The following is a 21,258-nucleotide window of genomic DNA, read 5'->3' on the forward strand; positions in this document are numbered from 1 at the left end:
GGGTGCAGGTGAGGTGATACTGTCATTAATGCCAGAATTACCCAAACTCTTAGCTCCTACATGAATGTCTGTATCCTCTCTTCCCGTAGAGTGTCTCTCCTGCTATTTCAGACCCTGGCGGCTCCCCATCACTGCCTCTGTTGCCCTCATAAAGACCCTGCTCTTCCAGTCTCTTCTGATAGGGTGCTGGCCAGTCTCTGCACTCAGGACACTCAGTGGCTCTCTGGTCTGAGCAGGGCTGGGACAGGGTTCTGCACATGCCCTGCACGTGTAGGTCCAGGCTCTCACACACTCGTTTATGAGCACAGTTCCTTCAGCTTCCACCCTGAGCCCTCTCTCCATAGGTAGGGAACTCAAAGCTACTCAGAACCCTGATGGGGAGAGGAGGGAGTGTGGATGCCACTCCATTGCTGTCATCCTCCGTGTTCCCACACAGCTGGCCCCCTCCCTCCCAGAGTCTCAGATCAAACAACATCAAAAGTGCTGTCTCTCAAATGCAAATCAAAACTACAATGAGGTATCACCTCACATCGGTCAGAATGGCCATCATCAAAAAATCTACAAACAATAAATGCTGGAGAGGGTGTGGAGAAAAGGGAATCCTCTTGCATTGTTGGTGGGAATGTAAATTGATACAGCCACTATGGAGAACAGTATGGAGGTTCCTTAACAAACTACAAAGAGAACTACCATACAACCCAGCAATCCCACTACTGGCCATATACCCTGAGAAAACCATCATTCAAAAAGAGTCATGTACCACAATGTTCATTGCAGCTCTATTTGCAATAGTCAGGACATGGAAGCAACCTAAGTGTCCATAGACAGATGAATGAATAAAGAAGATGTGGCACATACATACAATGGAATATTACTCAGCCATAAGAAGAAACGAAATTGAGTTATTTGTAGTGAGGTGGACGGACCCAGAGTCTGTCATACAGAGTGAAGCAACTCAGAAAGAGAAAAACAAATACCGTATGCTAACACATATATATGGAATCTAAAAAAAATTTTTATAAAATGGTTCTGAAGACCTAGGGGCAGGACAGGAATAAAGACACAGATGTAGAGCATGGACTTGAGGACACGGGGAGGGAGAAGGGTAAGCTGGGACGAAGTGAGAGAGTGGCATGGACTTATATAAACTACCAAACGTAAAATAGATAGCTAGTAGGAAGCAGCCGCATAGCACAGGGAGATCAGCTCAGTGCTTTGTGCCCACCTAGACGGGTGAGGTAGGGATGGTGGGAGGGAAATGCAAGAGGGAGGAGATACAGGGATATATGTATATGTATAGCTGATTCACTTTGTTATACAGCAGAAACTAACACACCATTGTAAAGCAATTACACTCCAATAAAGATGTTTAAAAAAAAAAAGTGTTGTCTCTCGCCTCAGCCACAAAACAACCCCAATCCTTCCCCTGTGGCCATGTATTGAATTTGCATAAAGAAGCCACTAGCCCACCAGTCCTGCAAATAGCAATCCAGTCTGGGCTGGCCTTGTACACTGGATGTACAAGTGGGCTTGTACATCCCACTACACAAGGCAAGATAGTAGGCAGCAATATTCCACAACAGATGAAGACATCCATAGACGTCTTGAAAGATTTACACTTACTTATCTGGAAAACTATTTCCCCTGAGAATCCTACAGGTTTGCTCTGGTTCCACGATCCAGCATCCACAACCGTGTTTCTTCCCACACCAAGCAAAGACTTGTTGAATCTGTGGTCAATTACTTAATTACTCATTTCATCTTCCAGCAAGGCTAGTCACGCACCGGTTTTCATGATAAAGAGACAAAAAAACAAGACTTTGTAAATGCAAGGCTGTGCTATTAAAACTGGGAAGCTTCATGAAAACAGAGGGAAGAGCGATTAATCTGATATTTCCCGTATTGTGTGGCCATAGGACGATGTTTACATCTCCTCTTGCAGCTGTTCATAAGGTACTGGCCCTGAACTGGAAAGCTGATGTGGCTTCTAGCTTCAATGTTGGTAGAATTGTTTTGATGTCAGCTCAGAGTTTCAGCTGAAACTGAGACAGTCCTACCCAAGGATGCACGCCACAGCCAGCGGGGGGAGAAGGGCATTCCTGGCGCTCTGCTGACCTTGTGTGGCTGGCTGCACTGCGGGTGGTGATGGGGGCTCATTTATCAACTCTCTCTTCCTCTGTCTTCCCCTCCACATCCAGCTGTCAGCAGTAGCTGCTCCATCTCAGAGTGAACATGCTCTCTCAAACACATCTCCTGGCTTTACCTTTCTAGTTTCTCTGCCACTATACGTACTCTGGGACAGCTTGGTGTGGAGGCAAGATGCAAGGAATTTGAAGTGAGAGGACTTGATTTAAATTTTGTTCTGCCACTCACTAGCTGGGAGACATTGGGTAAAGTATGTCACCTCTTTGCACTTTAATTTCCTTACCTTGATATTCAAAAATACTACTTAATGTTTTTTAAGAGAGATTCGTGGAGGAAGCTTCCTTCCCTGTGGACTGAGCTCCACTGGGGGGACACTCCTCAGTGACACCCCAGCGGAGGTGGAGTGGTCTGTCTGGTGAGTGAGTCTGGAGGTAGGAACCAGGTGTGCCTACTCTGCCCTTCCTCTTCATTTTTTCTTTTTAGAATTTTATTTCATTTTTTTATACAGCAGGTTCTTATTAGTTATCTATTTTATACATATTAGTGTATATACGTCAATCCCAATCTCCCAGTTCATCCCACCACCACCCCCTGCCCCCGCGCTTTCCCCCCTTGGTGTCCGTGTGTTTGTTCTCTATATCTGGGTCTCTACTTCTGCCTTGCAAACCGCTTCCTCTGTACCATTTTTCTAGATTCCACATACATGCGTTAATGTACCATATTTGTTTTTCTCTGACTTACTTCACTCTGTATGACAGTCTCTAGGTCCATCCATGTCTCTGCAAATGACCCAATTTCACTCCTTTTTATGGCTGAGTAATATTGCATTGTGTATATATATACCACATCTTCTTTAATCCATTCGTTTGTTGACAGGCATTTAGGTTGCTCCCATGACCTGGCTATTGTAATTAGTGCTGCAGTGAACATTGGTGTGCATGTGGCTTTTTGAATTATGCTTTTCTCTGGATATATGCCCTGTTGTGGGATTGCTGGGTCATATGGTAACTCTATTTTTAGTTTTTTAAGGAACCTCCATACGGTTCTCCATAGTGGCTGTATCAATTTACATTCCCACAAACAGTGCAAGAGGGTTCCCTTTTCTCCACACCCTCTCCAGCATTTGTTGTTTGTAGATTTTCTGATGATGCCCATTCTAACTGGTGTGAGGTGATACCTCATTGTAGTTTTGATTTGCATTTCTCTAATAATTAGTGATGCTGTGCAGCTTTTCATGTTCCTCTTGGCCATCTGTATGTCTTCTTTGGAGAAATGTCTATTTAGATCTTCTGCCCATTTTTTGATTGGGTTGTTTGGTTTTTTAATATTGAGCTGCACGAGCTGTTCATATATTTTGGAGATTAATCCTTTGCCCGTTGATTTGTTTGCAAACATTTTCTCCCATTCTGAGGGTCGTCTTTTCATCTTGTTTAGAGTTTCCTTTGCTGTGCAAAAGCTTTTAAGTTTCATTAGGTCCCATTTGTTTAGTTTTGTTTTTATTTCCATTACTCTAGGAGGTGGGTCAAAAAAGATCTTGCTGTGATTCATGTCAAAGAGGGTTCTTCCTATGTTTTCCTTTAGGAGTTTTATAGTGTCTGGCCTTGTGTTTAGGTCTTTAATCCATTTTGAGTTTATTTTGTATATGGTGTTAGGGAGTTTTCTAATTTCATTCTTTAACATGTGACTGTCCAGTTTTCCTTGCACCACTTATTGAAGAGACTGTCTTTTCTCCATTGTATAGCCTTGTCTCCTTTTTCATAGATTAATTGACAATAAGTATGTGGGTTTATTTCTGGGATCTCTATGCTGTTCCATTGATCTATCTTTCTGTTTTTGTGCCAGTACCATGTTGTCTTGATTACTGTAGCTTTGTAGTATAGTCTGAAGTCAGGGAGTCTGATTCCTCCAGCTCCATTTTTTTCCCTCAAGATCGATTTGGCTATTTGGGGTCTTCTGTGAATCCATACAAATGTTAAGATTTAAAAATTCTAGTTCTGTAAAATATGACATTGGTAATTTGATAGGGACAGCATTGAATCTGTAGATTGCTTTGGGTAGTATAGTCATTTTCACAATATTGATTCTTTCAATCCAAGAACATGGTATATCTCTCCATCTGTTTGTGTCATCTTTGATTTCTTTCATCAGTGTCTTATAGTTTTCTGAGTACAGGTTTCTTACCTCCTTAGGTAGCTTTATTCCTAGGTATTTTATTATTTTTGTTGCAATGGTGAATGGGATTGTTTCCTTAATTTCTGTTTCTGATCTTTCGCTGTTAGTGTATAGGAATGCAAGAGATTTCTGTGCATTAATTTTATATCCTGCAACTTTACCAAATTCATTGATTTGCTTTAGTAGTTTTCTGTTGGCATCTTTAGGATTATCTATATATAGTGTCATGTTATCTGCAAACAGTGACAGTTTTACTTCTTCTTTCCAATTTGTATTCCTTTTATTTCTTTTTCTTCTTTGATTGCCATGGCTAGGACTTCCAAAACTATGTTGAATAATAGTAGTGAGAGTGGACATCCTTGTCTTGTTCCTGATCTTAGAGGGAATGCTTTCAGTTTTTCACCATTGAGAATGATGTTTGCTGTGGATTTGTTGTACATGGCCTTTATTATGTTGAGGTAGGTTTCCTCTCTGCCCACGTTCTGGAGAGTTTTTTTTTTCAAAATTGGTGTTGAATTTTGTCAAAACTTTTTTTGCATCTATTGAGATGATCATATGGATTTTATTCTTCAGTTTGTTAATATGGTGTATCACATTGATTGATTTGGATATATTGAAGAATCCTTGTATTCCTGCAATAAATCCCACTTGATCATGGAGTATGATCCTTTAATGTGTTGTTTGATTCTGTTTGCTAGTATTTTGTTGAGGATTTTTCTCTCGATATTCATCAGTGATATTGGTCTGTAATTTTCTTTTTTGTAGTATCTTTGTCTGGTTTTGGTATTAGGGTGATAGTGGCCTTGTAGAATGAGTTTGAGAGTGTTCCTTCCTCTGCAATGTTTTGGAAGTGTTTGAGAAGAATGGGTGTTAGCTCTTCTCTAAATGTTTGATAGAATTCACCTGTGAAGCTATCTGGTCCTGGACTTCTGTTTGTTGGAAGATTTTTAATCACAGTTTCAGTTTCATTACTTGTGATTGGTTTGTTCATGTTTTCTATTTCTTCCTGGCTCAGTCTTGGAATTTGTCCATTTCTTCCAGGTTGTCCATTTTATTGGCATAGAGTTGCTTGTAGTAGTCTCTTATGATGCTTTGTATTTCTGCAGTGTCCGTTGTAACTTCTCCTTTTTCATTTCTAACTCTATTGATTTGAGTCCTCTCCCTCTTTTTCTTGATGAGTCTGGCTAACGGTTTATCAATTTTGTTTATCTTCTCAAAGAACCAGTTTTAGTTTTACTGATCTTTGCTATTGTTTTCTCTTTTTTTAAATTAATTAATTAATTAATTAATTTTTGGCTGCCTTGGGTCCTCGTTGTGTGCGGGCTTTTCTCTAGCTGTGGTGAGCGAGGGCTACTCTTGGTTGTGGTGCGGGGGCTTCTCATTGCAGTGGCTTCTCTTGCTGCGGAGCACGGGCTCTAGGTGTGTAGGCTTCAGTAGTTGTGGTACGTGGGCTCAGGTTGCCTATCTCCACTTCATTTAGTTGTTTTTCTGGGGTTTTATCTTGTTCCTTCATCTGGTACATAGCCCTCTGCTTTTTCATCTTGCCTCTCTTTCTGTGAATGTGGATTTTGTTCCACAGGCTGCAAGATTCTAGTTCTTTTTTTTTTAACATCTTTATTGGAGTATAATTGCTTTACAATGGTGTGTTAGTTTCTGCTTTATAACAAAGTGAATCAGCTATACATATACATATCCTCATATCTCCTCTCTCTTGCGTCTCCCTCCCACCCTCCCTATCCCACCCCTCTATGTGGTCACAAACCACCGAGCTGATCTCCCTGTGCTATGCGGCTGCTTCCCACTAGCTATCTATTTTATGTTTGGTAGTGTATATATGTCCATGCCACTCTCTCACTTTGTCACAGCTTACCCTTTGCCCTCCCCATTACCTCTCTTGTAGGTTTGTGTCTTTATTCCCATCTTACTCCTAGGCTCTTCATGACTTTTTTTTTTCTTTGATTCCATATATATGTGTTAGCATACGGTATTTGTTTTTCTCTTCTTGACTTACTTGGCTCCGTATGACAGACTCTAGGTCCATCCACCTCACTACAAATAACTCAATTTTGTTTCTTTTTATGGCTGAGTAATATTACATTGTATATATGTGCCACATCTTCTTTATCCATTCATCCAATGATGGACACTTAGGTTGCTTCCATGTCCTGGCTATTGTAAATAGAGCTGCAATGAACATTTTGGTACATGACTCTTTTTTTTTTTTTTTTTGTGGTACGCGGGCCTCTCACTGTTGTGGCCTCTCCCGTTGCAGAGCACAGGCTCCGGACGCACAGGCTCAGAGGCCATGGCTCACAGGCCCAGCCACTCCGCGGCATGTGGGATCTTCCCGGACCGAGGCACGAACCCGTGTCCCCTGCATTGGCAGGAGGACTCTCAACCACTGAGCCACCAGGGAAGCCCCTACATGACTCGTTTTGAATGATGTTTTTTTAAGGTATATGGCCAGTAGTGGGATTGCTGGGTTGTATGGTAGTTCTATTTTTAGTTTTTAAAGGAACCTCCATACTGTTCTCCATAGTGGCTGTATCAATTTACATTCCCACCAACAGTGCAAGAGGGTTCCCTTTTCTCCACACCCACTCCAGCATTTATTGTTTCTAGATTTTTTGATGATGGCCATTCTGACCGGTGTGAGATGATATCTCATTGTAGTTTTGATTTGCATTTCTCTTATGATTAATGATGTTGAGCATTCTTTCATGTGTTTGTTGGCAATCTGTATATCTTCTTTGGAGAAACGTCTATTTAGGTCTTCTGCCCATTTTTGGATTGGGTTGCTTGTTTTTTTGTTATTGAGCTGCATGAGATGCTTGTAAAATTTGGAGATTAATCCTTTGTCAGTTGCTTCACTTGCCAATATTTTCTCCCATTCTGAGGGTTTCTTTTGGTCTTGTGTATGGTTTCCTTTGCTGTGCAAAAGCTTTTAAGTTTCATTCGGTCCCATTTGTTTATTTTTGTTTTTATTTCCATTTCTCTAGGAGGTGAGTCAAAAAGGATCTTGCGGTGATTTATGTCATAGAGTGTTCTGCCTTTGTTTTCCTCTAAGAGATTTATAGTGTCTGGCCTTACATTTAGGTCTTCAGTCCATTTTGAGTTTATTTTTTGTATGGTGTTAGGGAGTGTTCTAATTTCATACTTTTGCATGTACTGTCCAGTTTTCCCAGCACCACTTATTGAAGAGGCTGCCTTTTCTCCATTGTATCGCTTTTACTGTCTGCCCTCTGGTGGACGAGGCTATCTAAGAGGCTTGTGCAGGCTTCCTGATGGGAGGGACTGTTGGTGGGTAGAGCTGGGTGTTGCTCTGGTGGGCAGAGCTCAGTAAAACTAGTCTGCTGATGGGTCGGTCTGAGTTCTCTCCCTGTTGGTTGTTTGGCCTGAGGCGACCCAGCACTGGAGGCCACAGGCTCTTTGGTGGCGATAATGACGGACTCTGGGAGGGCTCACATCTAGGAGCACTTCCCAGAACATTTGCCGCCAGTGTCCTTGTCCCCACCCTGAGCCACAGCCACCCCTTGCCTCTGCAGGAGACCCTCAAACCAGCAAGTCTCCTATGGAGTCACTCCTATGGAGTCACTGCTCCTTCCCCCTGGGTCCTGATGTGCACACTACTTTGTGTGCGCCCTCCAACAGTGGAGTCTCTGTTTCCCCCAGTCCTGTCAAAGTCCTGCAATCAAATCCTGCCAGCCTTCAAAGCCCGATTCTCTGGGAATTCCTCCTCCCATTGCTGGAACCCCAGGTTGGGAAGCCTGACGTGGGGCTCAGAACCCTCACTCCAGTGGGTGGACTTCTGTGTTATAAGTGTTCTCCAGTTTGTGAGTCACCCACCGAGCGGTTATGGGATTTGATTTTATTGTGATTGCGCCCCTCCCATCATCTCACTGTGGCTTCTCCTTTGTCTTTGGATGTGGGGTATCTTTTCCGGTGAGTTCCAGTGTCTTCCTGCCTATGATTGTCCAGCAGTTAGTTGTGATTCAGGTGCTCTTGCAAGAGGGAGTGAGCACACGTCCTTCTACTCTGCCATCTTGAACCAATCTCCTTCCTCTTCATTTTTAAATCTCTTTTGTGCAGCTTTCAAAGAGCACATGGTCTCTTCTTCAACTTCTGTGGGCAGGTGAGCCTCTGTTTGGGTTGCCGGGAGGGGCGGGGGCTCGCCATGGTGCATGGAGTTCAGGGTTCCGAAGCCCACTTCTCTGCAGCTATGGTTTATGCTTATATTCTCCTATGTTTGTAATAAAGATACTACTTTGTTCTCCATCTCCTGAGTCCTCTTATTTCTCAGTTGGTCTAGAATTCAGGTGGGAAATGTGAACACTAGGTATCAGGCTCCCTGAAAATCCTCAACAAGGTAAATGAAGAACTTCAAAAGTTACAAAAATGTTTTTAAGGGAAAGCATACCTCCTCCCATCCCTGCCCCTCAGTCCCTCAGTTATCACGTTCCTCTCCCCTGGGGCAATTACTAAGATCAGTTAGTGGTGTTTTCTTTTAGAGACAGACTAAATAAATACAAATACAGGTGCAAACTCAGTAATAGTGTGTAACAGTGTGAACTCAGGCAAGTTGTTTGACCTCTCTGTGCCTCCATTTTTGTATCTAAAATGAGAATAATAATAACTGTAACCTCCTAGTGTTTTGTGGGGATTCCATGACCACATGCCAAGCGCTCCGAATAGTGATTGGAGTATAACAAGACTCACTAAGTTTTAATCAGTTTGATGAATGCTGCAATTCAAATTACATAGGTGACTTCCCACATGTTTAAGTAGGATACATTCTTAGAAATAGAATTGGAAATGTTGTTAGCTGTTGCCAAAATGCCTTTCATAGTAGTTGTGTCAACTCACTCTCCCACCAGTAGTATATGTGTGTCTTAGTTCCCCACAATCTTGCCGAAACGTTTTGTTAGCAAACTTTTTGAATTTTGCTAATCTTATTGATGAAAAATATCTAATTGTAGTTCTAATTATGATTTCTCTTAATATGAGTAAAGTTGACTTTGTCTTCATATGTTTAAAGGCATTTATATTTCCTTTTCTGTGACTAGCCCAACATTATCCATTGTCCTTTTTCTTTTCTCTTGAGTTGTTGATTTTTTTTCCCTGTTGATTTATAGGAACTCTTAATACATTAAGAAAATCAGCCCTTTGTCTACAAGATGCTCTGCAAGTATTTTCCCAACATGTCATTTGTCTTTTGTCTTTTGAATATTACTTTGTAAGTCAAGCTAATTAGTCTTTTCTGGTTTATTGAACAGGTGTCCTGCATTCAAAGTCATGCTCCACTCTGTTGTTTTAAAAGTCCTCCCATATTTTCTTCCAGTACTTTTACGATTTTTAAAAATTTTTTGACACATCTGGACTTTTGATACAAGGAGTAAGATATAGATCTGATCTTATTCTCATCTACATGGTTACTTAATTGTCTCAACACCATTTATGAATAAACTAATTTCCCCCAAATGATTTGATGTGCCATCTTCATCATACTCTAAACTTCCTCATGTGTTTTTGGTCTATTTCTGGTCTTGCTATTTTATCCATTTATTGATTCATGAACCATTAACATGTTTTAATTAGACATTCTTAAGAAAACAGTACTTTTAGTCAGCTGTTAAGGCCAGGCTTCCCATATTTTATTTGCTTATTTTTATGAATTTTCCTGGATTTGCTTTCTTGTTTATTGTTCACATAGGAGAGTTAGAATAATCTTACCTAGTAAAAAATAATCTTATTCATATTTTTACTAGGATCTTCTATGGGGTTATTCATTGGGATTTGGCAGAGGTGGTTAACATTTAGATTAATTTTTATTTCCCATAGAGTGTTAGGCATATATCATATGCTATAGAAAGGAGATGGACATCCACATTTGAATAGTGCTTTAGCCAATAGGGACCATGTATTTGCGTAGAGCTCTGGGATGTACAGAGTACTTACATATATGATATCTTATTTATTCTTACATTAAGAGATAAGTGTTATTAGTTCTGTTTTCAAGATGAGGAAATAGAAGCTTCAAAAGTTTAACATACTTGCCGCAATGAATGAAGGCAACTAGTTAATGACAGAGTTTGAGACCTGTGTCCCAATCGATCCTGAGTTAGTTCCAGAGTACCATCACCTCTTTAGGCTTTTCTGGCTGTGGATGAGCTCTGCACCTCTGGAGGTGATGGGGAAAGACACACCAATGATGGAGAGGGAGCCAGCATTGCAGAGAGTTTGCTTTTATTTGTAATCCTCTCTAGATTGTTCATTTGGTTGACTTGTCCCAAGTTGATCAATGATGCTGAGGGAATCCTCTTTGTGCCCTGAGCTCTGTACCACACATTTGGAAGGGGACAAGGAAGGCAGTCTCAGCCCTCAAGGGGCTAACTCGCTGTCCGTCCAAGTGGAAGGGCCAGCAATCTTTTCTCAGGCCAGGAAAAAGACTGACCCTTGGTCTTCAAAACTGTTGGCTAGCATTGCCCAATCACACCCAGACAACTCCGACTGTGGTTTCACCCAGGTCGTAGTCCAAAATTTGTTAAAAGGGAAAGTGATGTATGAAGACAATGGAGCTGAGATGAGAGGAACGGGACTCACGCCTCACTGGAAAGGCAAGGTGAGTTTGTCACTTTAGTTTGAGCGTAGACAACGGAGTCTGAGTCTGCCGAATGGTTCACGGTCAGGTGATTGCTCTTTTCTTTCGAGATTTTGAAAGTCATGTTGGCATAGGTAAGTGCTTCCTCTGGGGGTGAAAACTACACAGGAAGAAGGAGGAGGAATGAGTGAGTTCAATTTGGAGGAAGGTGTCTCTTAGAAGCAAGTGACATTTAGAAACAAAGAGATCAGAAGAGCCTTTCAAAGAATCACTTGCCCAGTGCCCAGAGAAATAACACTACTCTAGTCGATAGAAGGAAACTCCCCTGGCAGCAGGCCTCCATATCCAGGAAACAGCGTGGTCGTCTTACCTTGGCTGGAGGAACTGAGAGGGGGATCCAGGGCCCGGGGACTGGAGTGAACTGCCACAAGTGCCAGGAAGAAGAGGGACAAGTCTCACCAATGGGGCCTGGAGGAATTGGAAGCTGCTTTCTTCAATTTTGGGTGAAGGGATGGGGTGGGGGGGAGGTGTTGGAGGTGGGCGGGGTGGAGGGTGGAAATGACCAGGAGAGAAGTAAAGGGATTTGAGTCCTCGGTCTGTAGAGAGGGTGGGCTATGCAAATTTTACTCCCCCTTAAAGCTAACTCTATTCTCGAAGACAGAAAAAGAAGGGCTGTCGCAGCTCTTGGAGACTTACATTTTCTGTAGCTCTTTATGATGAGGAAGACAAGGGCCATCAGCAGCAGTGTCAGTAGAACCCCACCAAGAAAGGTTAAGACCAAATATTCTTTGCTGTTGTGGCAAAGAAAATGAGCAGATGACCCGCTGGGCTTTTTGAAGTCCTTTCCTAAAGACCAGAGGGTAACCTTTCTCACCTATGGGTAAATCCCTGAAATAGCTTTCACAGTGGTTAGTTAACTTTCAATCTCACCCCCGGGTTTTCAACTTTTGGCTTTGGGGTTCCAGATCCATTTGAGGGCTCAATAAAAGCTGTGGCTCTCTTCCCCCTTAAAAATGTTCACAGGACTGCACATAGCAAATTTTATCTATAAGATTAGGGAATTCATGAATCTCTTGAGGCTTGGGGGACCCCAGGTTAAGAAACACACTCTGAAGGTAAAAAACTGATTTAGTTCCTCCTCTGTTTCTGGTCCCTTCTCCTCAGACCTCCCTCCCCAAGTCCATAAGGCAAAGCACTCAACACAAAATCAAATGCCATGCAGTGTGAGAGGAAACGGGTGGGAGGATGCTTGCTTACTCGGGGTGGCCAGAGAAGCAGGGTGCAGAGGTCACTGCCTGGGGCTGCCGTGGAGTGGGTGCTTTGTCTGTCTTTGAGAGAACACGAAGGGCATTAGTGCATCTGCCACGTCTCTCTCCAGCTTAAGGGCACCCACATACCCCACCTTATCCAAGCAACCAGTGGAGACTAACGACAGGGCTACAGCTCCTCAAAAGGAGAGAACATTGTGTACTTCAACGCGAAAACTAGATCAGGAAATAAACAACAATCAGCTACACAAATGAAAGAAGAGCCTAGTATTTCTGCAGCCCCATATGTCCCTTTGAAAAAAACATTGCAGGGTGCTCCCTTAAAGATTTTAATAAGACCCTAGGGACAAATGCTTCCTGGGACTTAAGCAGAGAATTTCAAGGCCAGGGGGTAAAGAACCAAAAGTGAAACCCAGAACTAGCATTTCCCAAAGTCCTGGGGAATCTGCCCTTGGGAATAGCTGCCTTTTTTTGTTCATTTGTTTTTCAGGGAAGCTATTAACAGTGGCTAGCCAAAGGCAGCCTTAGTGAGCTCTCCTCACACTTATGCCACAAATAGAATAGCAGTTAAGGAAGGGAGCCAGAGTCTCGTAAACTACCCAGATGGTCTAATATTGAGCACAGAGATACCCTTTCCTCAAATTTGGAGGATCAGATAATTCTTCCTTGCTCCCCTTTTCACTCTTCTTGGCATCAGACCCTGCATCATGGTAAAATCTGATTTTTCCAACTTCGGAAATGTCGCCTCATTACAGCCCTTCAGCAGTTTCCAGTGATTCCTGTCCCTTTTAACTCAGCAGTGAAGCAGGTAATGGGTTCTGTCCTGGACTTACTATTGTTTGGTTCAAGTTTGGAAATATTACTTCCCATGTTGCTTTCTCCTGAGAATTAAAAATGGTACCTCTTAGAAAGCTTGCAAGGAGACGTAGCAGAGTGGCCAATTCTGAGACTGTGATCTTAAAATTAGAGCCGTAATGTGGGAGAGAGGCAAGTGGTGGGTGGGTGTTCTAGTGAGATCAGTGGTCACATACTTTACAGTGTGAGTACTGTAGCTCAGCAGGCAGTCCTCAGCTTTGCAGGTTCATAAGTTTGATCATATCAGGGCACCAAGAATTGACTGATTGCTCCAGAACTGACTCACACCAACCAACTCACAGGAGACTGATGTATGAACTAGAATAACATAAGAAACAAGTTGGTATAACCAGTGCATTCTATCAAAATGTATGAGAAAGCCAATTAAAATCATAATTTTGCTTGATGAACATCAAACTGAAGTATGATAGAAGCAGAATGGCTGATTTTAACATTGAGCGCCATCTAGGTCTGATGCATTTGCTTCACTCTTCCCTGGCAGTGCTGGATAAACCGACTAACTTGTTCTTGAAGGTCCTTCCTCTAGACTGCATCAGACACTTCTATTTTGTTCACACATTATATTTTCGAGTGTGAAAATGCCCTTATCTAAGCTATAGTTCTATTACGTTAAGCTTTCTGTATTTCCCTCATTTATTTATACTAAAAAGCATTAAGTACCTAAAAGCAGAAAAGTAAAATCACTCAAACTTCCACTACCTATTGTTAATATTTTAGTGTTTTTCCTTTGTGTTGTATTTCATGCATTTTTAAAAAGCTAGTTGAGATACTTTTTCATACCTCCTTGTTTTGTTTTTTTTACTATGATTTTTACCATAAACATTTTCCTATCTTACTGAAAATTTCTTTAAGCCTTTTAGTGGTGATAGGTCTTTCTGTTATAGCTATGTACTATAGCTTGCTTTTCCAGTTTCCTGTTTGTTGATAAAAATTATTCCCACTTTTATTTAAACAGAATCAAATAACAAAAAATTTTAGGAGCCCACAATTTTACTTTATACTTAGGCAAACCCATGATAAGAATTTTTGGCTCTGCTATATCTACCGTATTTTAAGGTAATTTAGTTAGACAATAAATGCCATCGATCATTTGTGTTTAATTGCTCAGCTCTCCAAAGTGAATCAGTTTCTAAGTCCTTGGACATAGAGAGGATTGGGAGAAGGACACCTCATTGCCATGTACCAGTTAGAACAGCAACAGCAACATTATCAAGTGCCTTACAATCAAACAAGCTTTTTAAGAGCATGTAATCTAAGATAACAAGAAAGGTGCCAACAGGGAAATTTGATGAGAATTCTGAGCCATGAGAATAGAAAGTCCATCATCCATGGCAGAATCAACAGTGGCAACAATTTTTCTAGCACTTTTTGCTCCTTTTCTAGTATAAAAGTCAACGGTGTTCTTTGTAGAGCACTGTAAAATATTTATATAGTATTTTTAAAATATTGAAATACATGTTTACACTAAACATAGTATAAACATATCCTATGAACTTTTACTAGACCATATCACTGGGGAGGTGGAAGAGGGGAGGATCATAGGTTTCCATAAAATCTTAACCTTCCCATGAGTGGCTCTGAATTTACAACCATCCCAAAGAAATGTTAGCACAGCCATCTGAAACAAAAGCTCGGTCCCCCACCCTGAAAGACAAAACCATCACATGATGCTACAGGGAAATAGTTACTTACAGATCCAGGCCAAAAAAAGCAGGAAACACATTCCCTTTGAAAATGACACTCCAAACATTTGATAGAAGTATAAATTAAAATAGAAACAGTGCTATATATGTATACTTTTTCATATTTTGTCCAGCATTGGTGAACCTTACTGACTGTCATAAAATCTACCAACTAAATTCAGCCATTCAAATGCAACCCTTCCCCCATCAAATAAAGTTAAAAAGAAAAAAGTTACGGAAACCACTATAAATTAGGTAGCATTTTCTTTTGGTGATTATTTCGTCTAGATTAAAAGCATGGAGTAAACACGTTTACCTTTTAAGGAAAAGTCTGGTCCTAAGATGTCATTGTCTAAGACTGAACTTTTCACCTGCTGCTTCTGTTACCACCCCTACTTTTCAGAATGATGAAATAGTGATTACTGCCGCTGCCACTGCTACATCAAGCTGTGTGTCGCAAAGATCTTGTCTAAACTCCAGGGCAGACATCCTCTTTGTGGCCAACACTGTATTTTTTTAATTCCGTAAGCAGAGGGCTGCTTTTATATCTTTTGACACATGAATGCCAGAACACAGGGAGATAAGTTTATTTCTAATTAAGTATTTATTGAATATGTGACCACCATGCCAGATATAGTAGGGGTCACAGTGGTGTGACATTATCATTGTCATCAAGCATGTCATAGTCCCATTTATTCTAGCCAGGGAAATGCTCTTGATAAAGAAAAACAAAGAGCAAACGGTGTTAAGAGTTTAGTGAGGGCTGGACAGATTTTTAAGTGTTTTAAGATCATGGAGATCTCTTCAAAGGGAAGGCGAACCATTTACCTTGTAAACATTTATCGATAAAATAATATTAATAAATATGCTCATTAAATAAACACAGTGGGCCATGCAGTGGGCTAAGTGCTGTGGATATTTCAGAGAGAAGGCAGAAAAGCTCCTCATGGGGCCTACCGTCTAATTGAGAAGAGCAACGACAAACAAGAAAACAACAGATTAATCACGGATGTGTTACGGGCCATGAAGGAAAGAAGCAAAGTGCCATGCCGGAGAGTAAATGATGGGAGAACATCTTTAGATAAAAGGGAAGGCCTGTCCAAGGAGTGATATTTACCCTGAGAACCAGAGGATAAGAACGAGCTGGCCGGGCAAAGAACCTCCTGGGGAAGACAGCTTCAGGCCGAGGGCAGAGCAACTCGCAGGCCTGGAAGAAGGGAAGGGCTGGCAGAGCTGGCAGAATCAGGCAGGACTGTGTGCAGGGAGACCTGGAGGGTGGATGGGGGAGAAGAAAGGGACTGTGTGAGGAAATGCCCAAGCCCAGGATTGGTTGCTGGGCGTTGAGTGATTTCTGGGATATCAGCATGGTTCAAGAGTGGGGCCTTGGTAAAGGGTGAGACACAGAAAAAAGTTGCATAGATAGATTTGAGACATATTGTGGAGGTCTTTAAATCCAAGCAAAAAATATATTTTAAACATTAATGACAAACAACTAAAGGTTTTTGAATTGGGGTATAATACGATAAACATGGCCTTTAAGGAAGATTATATCACATCAAATAAGATAAATTGTGGGTAAAGAAAGAGACAAGGAAATAAGCTGGAGGAGTATGGCAATATCTCAGGTATTTAATAAGGGTGGGAGCATCAGGATTGGGGAGGCATCCACAGGTATAATAAGATTGGAAGTTCTAAGACTTGGGACCTGGATACAGGGAATGAAATAGCAGAATGAGTCCATGATTACTCCAAGTGTTTGAATCTCAGTGGCCAAGAGAATTCATTTGTTCATTCACTCCAAAATTGCTTACTGAATGTTTACTATGTGCCATGTACTGAGTTCTAAGTTCTGAGGACATAATGGTGGGCAAAAAAACAGCTTTTTGTGCAGGATCCCTGGCTGTATATGCCTATGATACAGGGAACGAGGGACAGCTTCCTGGAAGAGAATAAGCCAAAATCTTTTGTGAGATGGAGTTCCACTAGGCCAAGATGGGGGTGGGTGGTGCTGGTGGTGGTAGTAACGATCAAAGGGAAGAGAACATTGAAATTCAAAAGCTCTGTGCAAGAAAGGAGGGCAGGAAGTGCCCCACCCCATGCCCCCCGAAAAAAAGACTAGCATGAAAGAGCAAGGAAGTGTGTGAGGTGATGCTGGGGTGCTGGGGGTGGGTATGGAGTATGATGGGGATGAAGTTTAAGAACCAGGCGGGGGCCAGTTCCCTGAGAGCTTTTGTCTTTATGACAAGAGAGGTGAGCTTATCTGCACTGAAGGTATTTAAACAAGGGTGATGTGATCAGACTTGCTTTCTAAACAATCACGAAAACTGGGGGTGGGGGGGTGAGAATAAATTGGAAGGGAGCCAGAATAGATATGACAAGACTGGTTAAGAGGTTATTACAGTGATCCAGTTGAGGGATAATAGTAACTTGGACTAGGGTGGTAGGTAGCAGTGGAGAGACAAAGAAATGTAAATGAACTTGAGAGATGTTTAGGAGCGTGGTAGAAAAAACAAGGGAGGATAAAAAGTCGAAGACTACGATCAGAGATATCTCCAAAGGGCAGAAGGAGGAAGAGCAGCCAGAGAAGGAAACAGCAGTAGTTCCAGACTTAGAGTGACGATTAATTAATCAGACATTTACTGAGCACTTACTATGACCCAAACATACTGTTAAGTTCGGGAGTAAGTGTAATGAAATGTTGTAGATGCTGTGTCAGACATACAGGATGGAGTGGGACTCAAAGAGAAAGGGCTCAGGTTGCACAATAAGGAGGGAGGGTGGGGCCTCCCTGGTGGCACAGTGGTTGAGAATCTGCCTGCTAATGCAGGGGACACGGGTTCGAGCCCTGGTCTGGGAGGATCCCACATGCCGCAGAGCAACTAGGCCCGTGAGCCACAACTACTGAGCCTGCGCGCCTGCAGCTTATGCTCTGTAGCAAGAGAGGCCGCGACAGTGAGAGGCCCGCGCACCGCGATGAAGAGTGGCCCCCGCTTGCCACAACTAGAGAAAGCCCTCGCACAGAAACGAAGACCCAGCACAGCAAAAATAAATAAATTAATTAATAAACTCCTACCCCCAACATCTTCTTTAAAACAAAAAAAAATTCAAGCCTTCTCTCTAAAAAAAAAAAAAGGAGAGAGGGTGGGTGTCAAGAAAAGCATCATAGAGAAAATGATGTTTGAGTTGCATCTTGAAAGATGAATCACATTTTGTAGGCAGACAGAGGAAGGAAGCATATTCCAGGCAGAGGAACAGCCTGAGCAAACACATGCTTTGTCATGTTTGTGATGTTCAGGGAAATGCAAGTATTTCACCGTCACTGGTGCTACAGGGAATGAGGGTGGGTGGGGATGGGGAATGGAAAGAGAAAGGCTGTAGAGGAACGACAAGCTCACATGGTGGAGGACCCTAAACAAACTTCACCTTAGAGGCAATGGAGACAGTGCTGAAGGATGTAACGTGATTACATTTGGGTTTGGGCAACAGAGTGTAGGAGGGACTGGTGAGGGGCAGTGGGACAGAGAGTGGGCAGGGAGTCCTTTAGTATGGCAGAGTTCTAGGTGAGAAACAGGGATGATCTGATTAGAGGCACAGGCTGTGGGGAAGAGGAGGTAGGGCAAAAAGATGATGAATCTAGTCTTTTTTCAGTTGTGAGAGGAAGGTAAGGGGGAGAGAGGAGCTCAAGATAACTCCCGGGTTTCTGCCTTGGATCACCAACTGATGGTGAGAATACAGAAGGGGGGTGTAGGGTTGGGCATATATAATGAGTTTACTTTTGGACACATTGAGTCTAGGGTGCCTATGGAGCATTCAGGTAGAGATGTCGAGAGGGATGTTGGATGCACAGGTTGGGGGCTCATGAAAGGGATCTAGATTTGTGTGGTAGGGAGTACTAGTTCTCAACCCTAACCAGAGCTCCTCTCCTCCTGGCCTCTGAGCCTCATTTGTGGTTTAGTAGTGCCATGTGATAAGCTCTGGCTAATGGTCTATGAATGAAAGTGATGTATTTCCCTTTTAGTTGAAGCATTTAATTGCTTAAGGAAGACCTCCTCTGACCCCTTCCCCTTCAGGGTGATTATGGAGATTTTGTGATGAGAAGGTGAGGTTGCAAGCTCTAAAGCTGAATCACTGAGTCGCCGTATGGAGGATAGTTTCTCTGGAGGGTCACCTGGACCTGCAGTGGATTCTGTGTGAGCAAGAAATAAACTTTTTCATGTTACACTACTGAGATTTTGGGAAGAGAATAAGCCATTTAACCTAACCTACCCTGCCTAATAGATGTGAGGTATAGATTAGGAAGCCATCAGCATACACATGATAGTATCAATAGAAGCCATGGGGATGGATAAGATCATCCAGGTACAGATTGTAGAATGAGAATAAAACATTCCTAGAACTCTGAGGAATACCACTATTTAACAGGAAGGCAGAAAAAGTGGAGTCAGCTAAGGAAATTGCAAGGAAACAGTGACAGCAGTAATAGCACACATATGCTACTAGAAGCCAGGGAGGAAAAGAAGGAAGGAAAAGCTGTGGCCAACAGTGCCAGGTGCTGCTGAGAGAGAGGCTGAGTAAGATGAGGACTGGAAAGAGTTGATTGAATTTGGAAATGAAGAGATCCTGATCTCTTTTGCTAAAGCAGCTTGGGGTGTAGTAGTGGTGGGGAGTCAGACTTCAGTGGGTTAAAGAGTGAATGGAAATCCCTAGACCTACAGCAGATTAGATCTTTTAAAGAGATCCTCTCGTTAAAGAACACCAGCAAATGCTGGATAAAACATTTGAAACACCATAATTTAAAAATGCATGGCTGGGGACTTCCCTGGTGGCGCAGTGGTTAAGAATCCGCCTGCCAATACAAGGGACATGGGTTCAATCCCTGGTCCAGGAAGATCCCACATGCTGTGGAGCAACTAAGCCTGTGTGCCACAACTACTGAGCCTGAGCACCACAACTACTGAAGCCCATGTGCCTAGAGCCTGTGGTCCGCAACAAGAGAAGCCACAACAATGAAAAGACCGTGCACCGCAACGAAGAGAATCCCCCGCTCACTGCAACTATAGAAAGCCCGTGTACAGCAACGAAGACCCAACATAGACAAAAATAAAAATGAATAAAATAAATTTATTAAAAAAAATGCATGGCTGAACTAGATGTTGGAAATCCTCAAAGATCAGAAAGAGGGAGTTGAGTGAGACCTGAAGCTAAGGTTTGCTCTGGGAATAGCCACCAATTTTTGGTGACCTGAAGATTGGGTCTGAAGGCCTTGTATGAGGTCAGGAAACCAAGTGTAAAGCCTGCACCAAAGTGGGAAATTGGATTGGACCCCCTGAAAAGGAACCCACAGTGGGTGAATCAGGAAAAATCATGCTGCATGGAAATGGCAGGGATCCTTGCTGTTATCAGTTTTCTATCGCAGTATAACAAATTATCACAAGCATAGGTGGTTAAAACAGTACACATTTCTTTTCTCACAGTTTCTGTGGGTTAGAGGCTGGGACACAGCTTAACAGGGTTTTCTGTTTCAGGGCCTCACCGGGCTACAGTTCAGGTATTAGCTGGGGCCTTAGTTTCATCAGAGGCTTGACTGGGGAAAATCCACTTCACCTATTTGCTGGACAAATACATTTTCTTTCAGCTGTATAACTGAGGGCCCTGGTTGTCAGCTAGAGTTTGTCTTCAGGTCCTAGAAGCTGCCTGCAGTTCCCTGCCATGTGGTCCTGTCCACAGGCAGTTCACAACCTGGCAGTTTGATTCTTCAAGGCCAGCAGGAGAGTCTCTCTCCAGCCTGCTAAGATGGAGTCTTAACACAATGTAATGTAGTGATCGGAGTGCAAGTCTAGAATCATGTTATCTTCCTCCAAACAAGGTTTCTTTTATTGCTTTTGCCAGCCACCTGGGGGCACCAGCAATCTGTGATCACCTTAATCCAAGTTTGGGGCTTGAGTTTTTACTGGGTCATCTGCTCACAGCAGGACACTGTTCATTAAGGACTGGTTATTTATTTATTTTTGGCCACGCCCCACAGCTTGCAGGATCTGTTTCCCAACCAGGGGTTAAACCCACGCCACAGCAGTGAAAGCCCGGAATCCTAACCTCTAGGCCACCAGGGAACTCCCAAGGGCTGGTTATTTCTGTCTTCTTCTTTATTCCTAGAGTGCAGCTGACTGTACGAATGGTAGTGGTGGTGGTAGGCAGTGGTGGTTTACTAGGGTCTCTATTCTTGATGGGTCCTGGACTCCATCTTTTGTTCCTCTAGCCCTGTGAAGCGACCAAAAACATGACTAAGTGTCTTAGCCATCTCTTTCAGATGGGCAAATGCTCCCAGGACAAAAATGGTCCTGAGGGCTAACCTCACCTCTCTGAATTTCCACTGTCTCTCAGTTCTTGATCTGATGATTTCTCATGATCTCTTGGTGCTTTAACATTTTTTAATTTTTATTGGAGTATAGATGATTCCCAATGTTGTTAGTTTCTGCTGTACAGCAAAGTGAATCAGTTATACATATACATATATCCC

The 21,258-nt window shown here is 42.5% G+C and overlaps 1 protein-coding gene across 1 annotated transcript; it reads right to left on the bottom strand.

The window, feature by feature from the left end:
- Positions 1 to 182: 182 nt before the first annotated feature.
- Positions 183 to 12,099, bottom strand: C1H1orf162 (chromosome 1 C1orf162 homolog). The gene is given in 6 exon segments (XM_089918063.1): positions 183 to 11,056; positions 11,286 to 11,336; positions 11,612 to 11,750; positions 11,752 to 11,912; positions 11,915 to 11,960; positions 11,962 to 12,099. Coding segments are annotated over 6 exon segments (678 nt in total). The 3' UTR covers positions 183 to 10,913.
- Between the last annotated feature and the right edge of the window lie 9,159 nt (positions 12,100 to 21,258).

The sequence above is a fragment of the Delphinapterus leucas genome, chromosome 1 (assembly GCF_059928025.1).
Source record: "Delphinapterus leucas isolate spDelLeu-1000000601 "Yukka" chromosome 1, BTC_Dleu_Yukka2, whole genome shotgun sequence".
Taxonomy (NCBI): domain Eukaryota; kingdom Metazoa; phylum Chordata; class Mammalia; order Artiodactyla; family Monodontidae; genus Delphinapterus; species Delphinapterus leucas.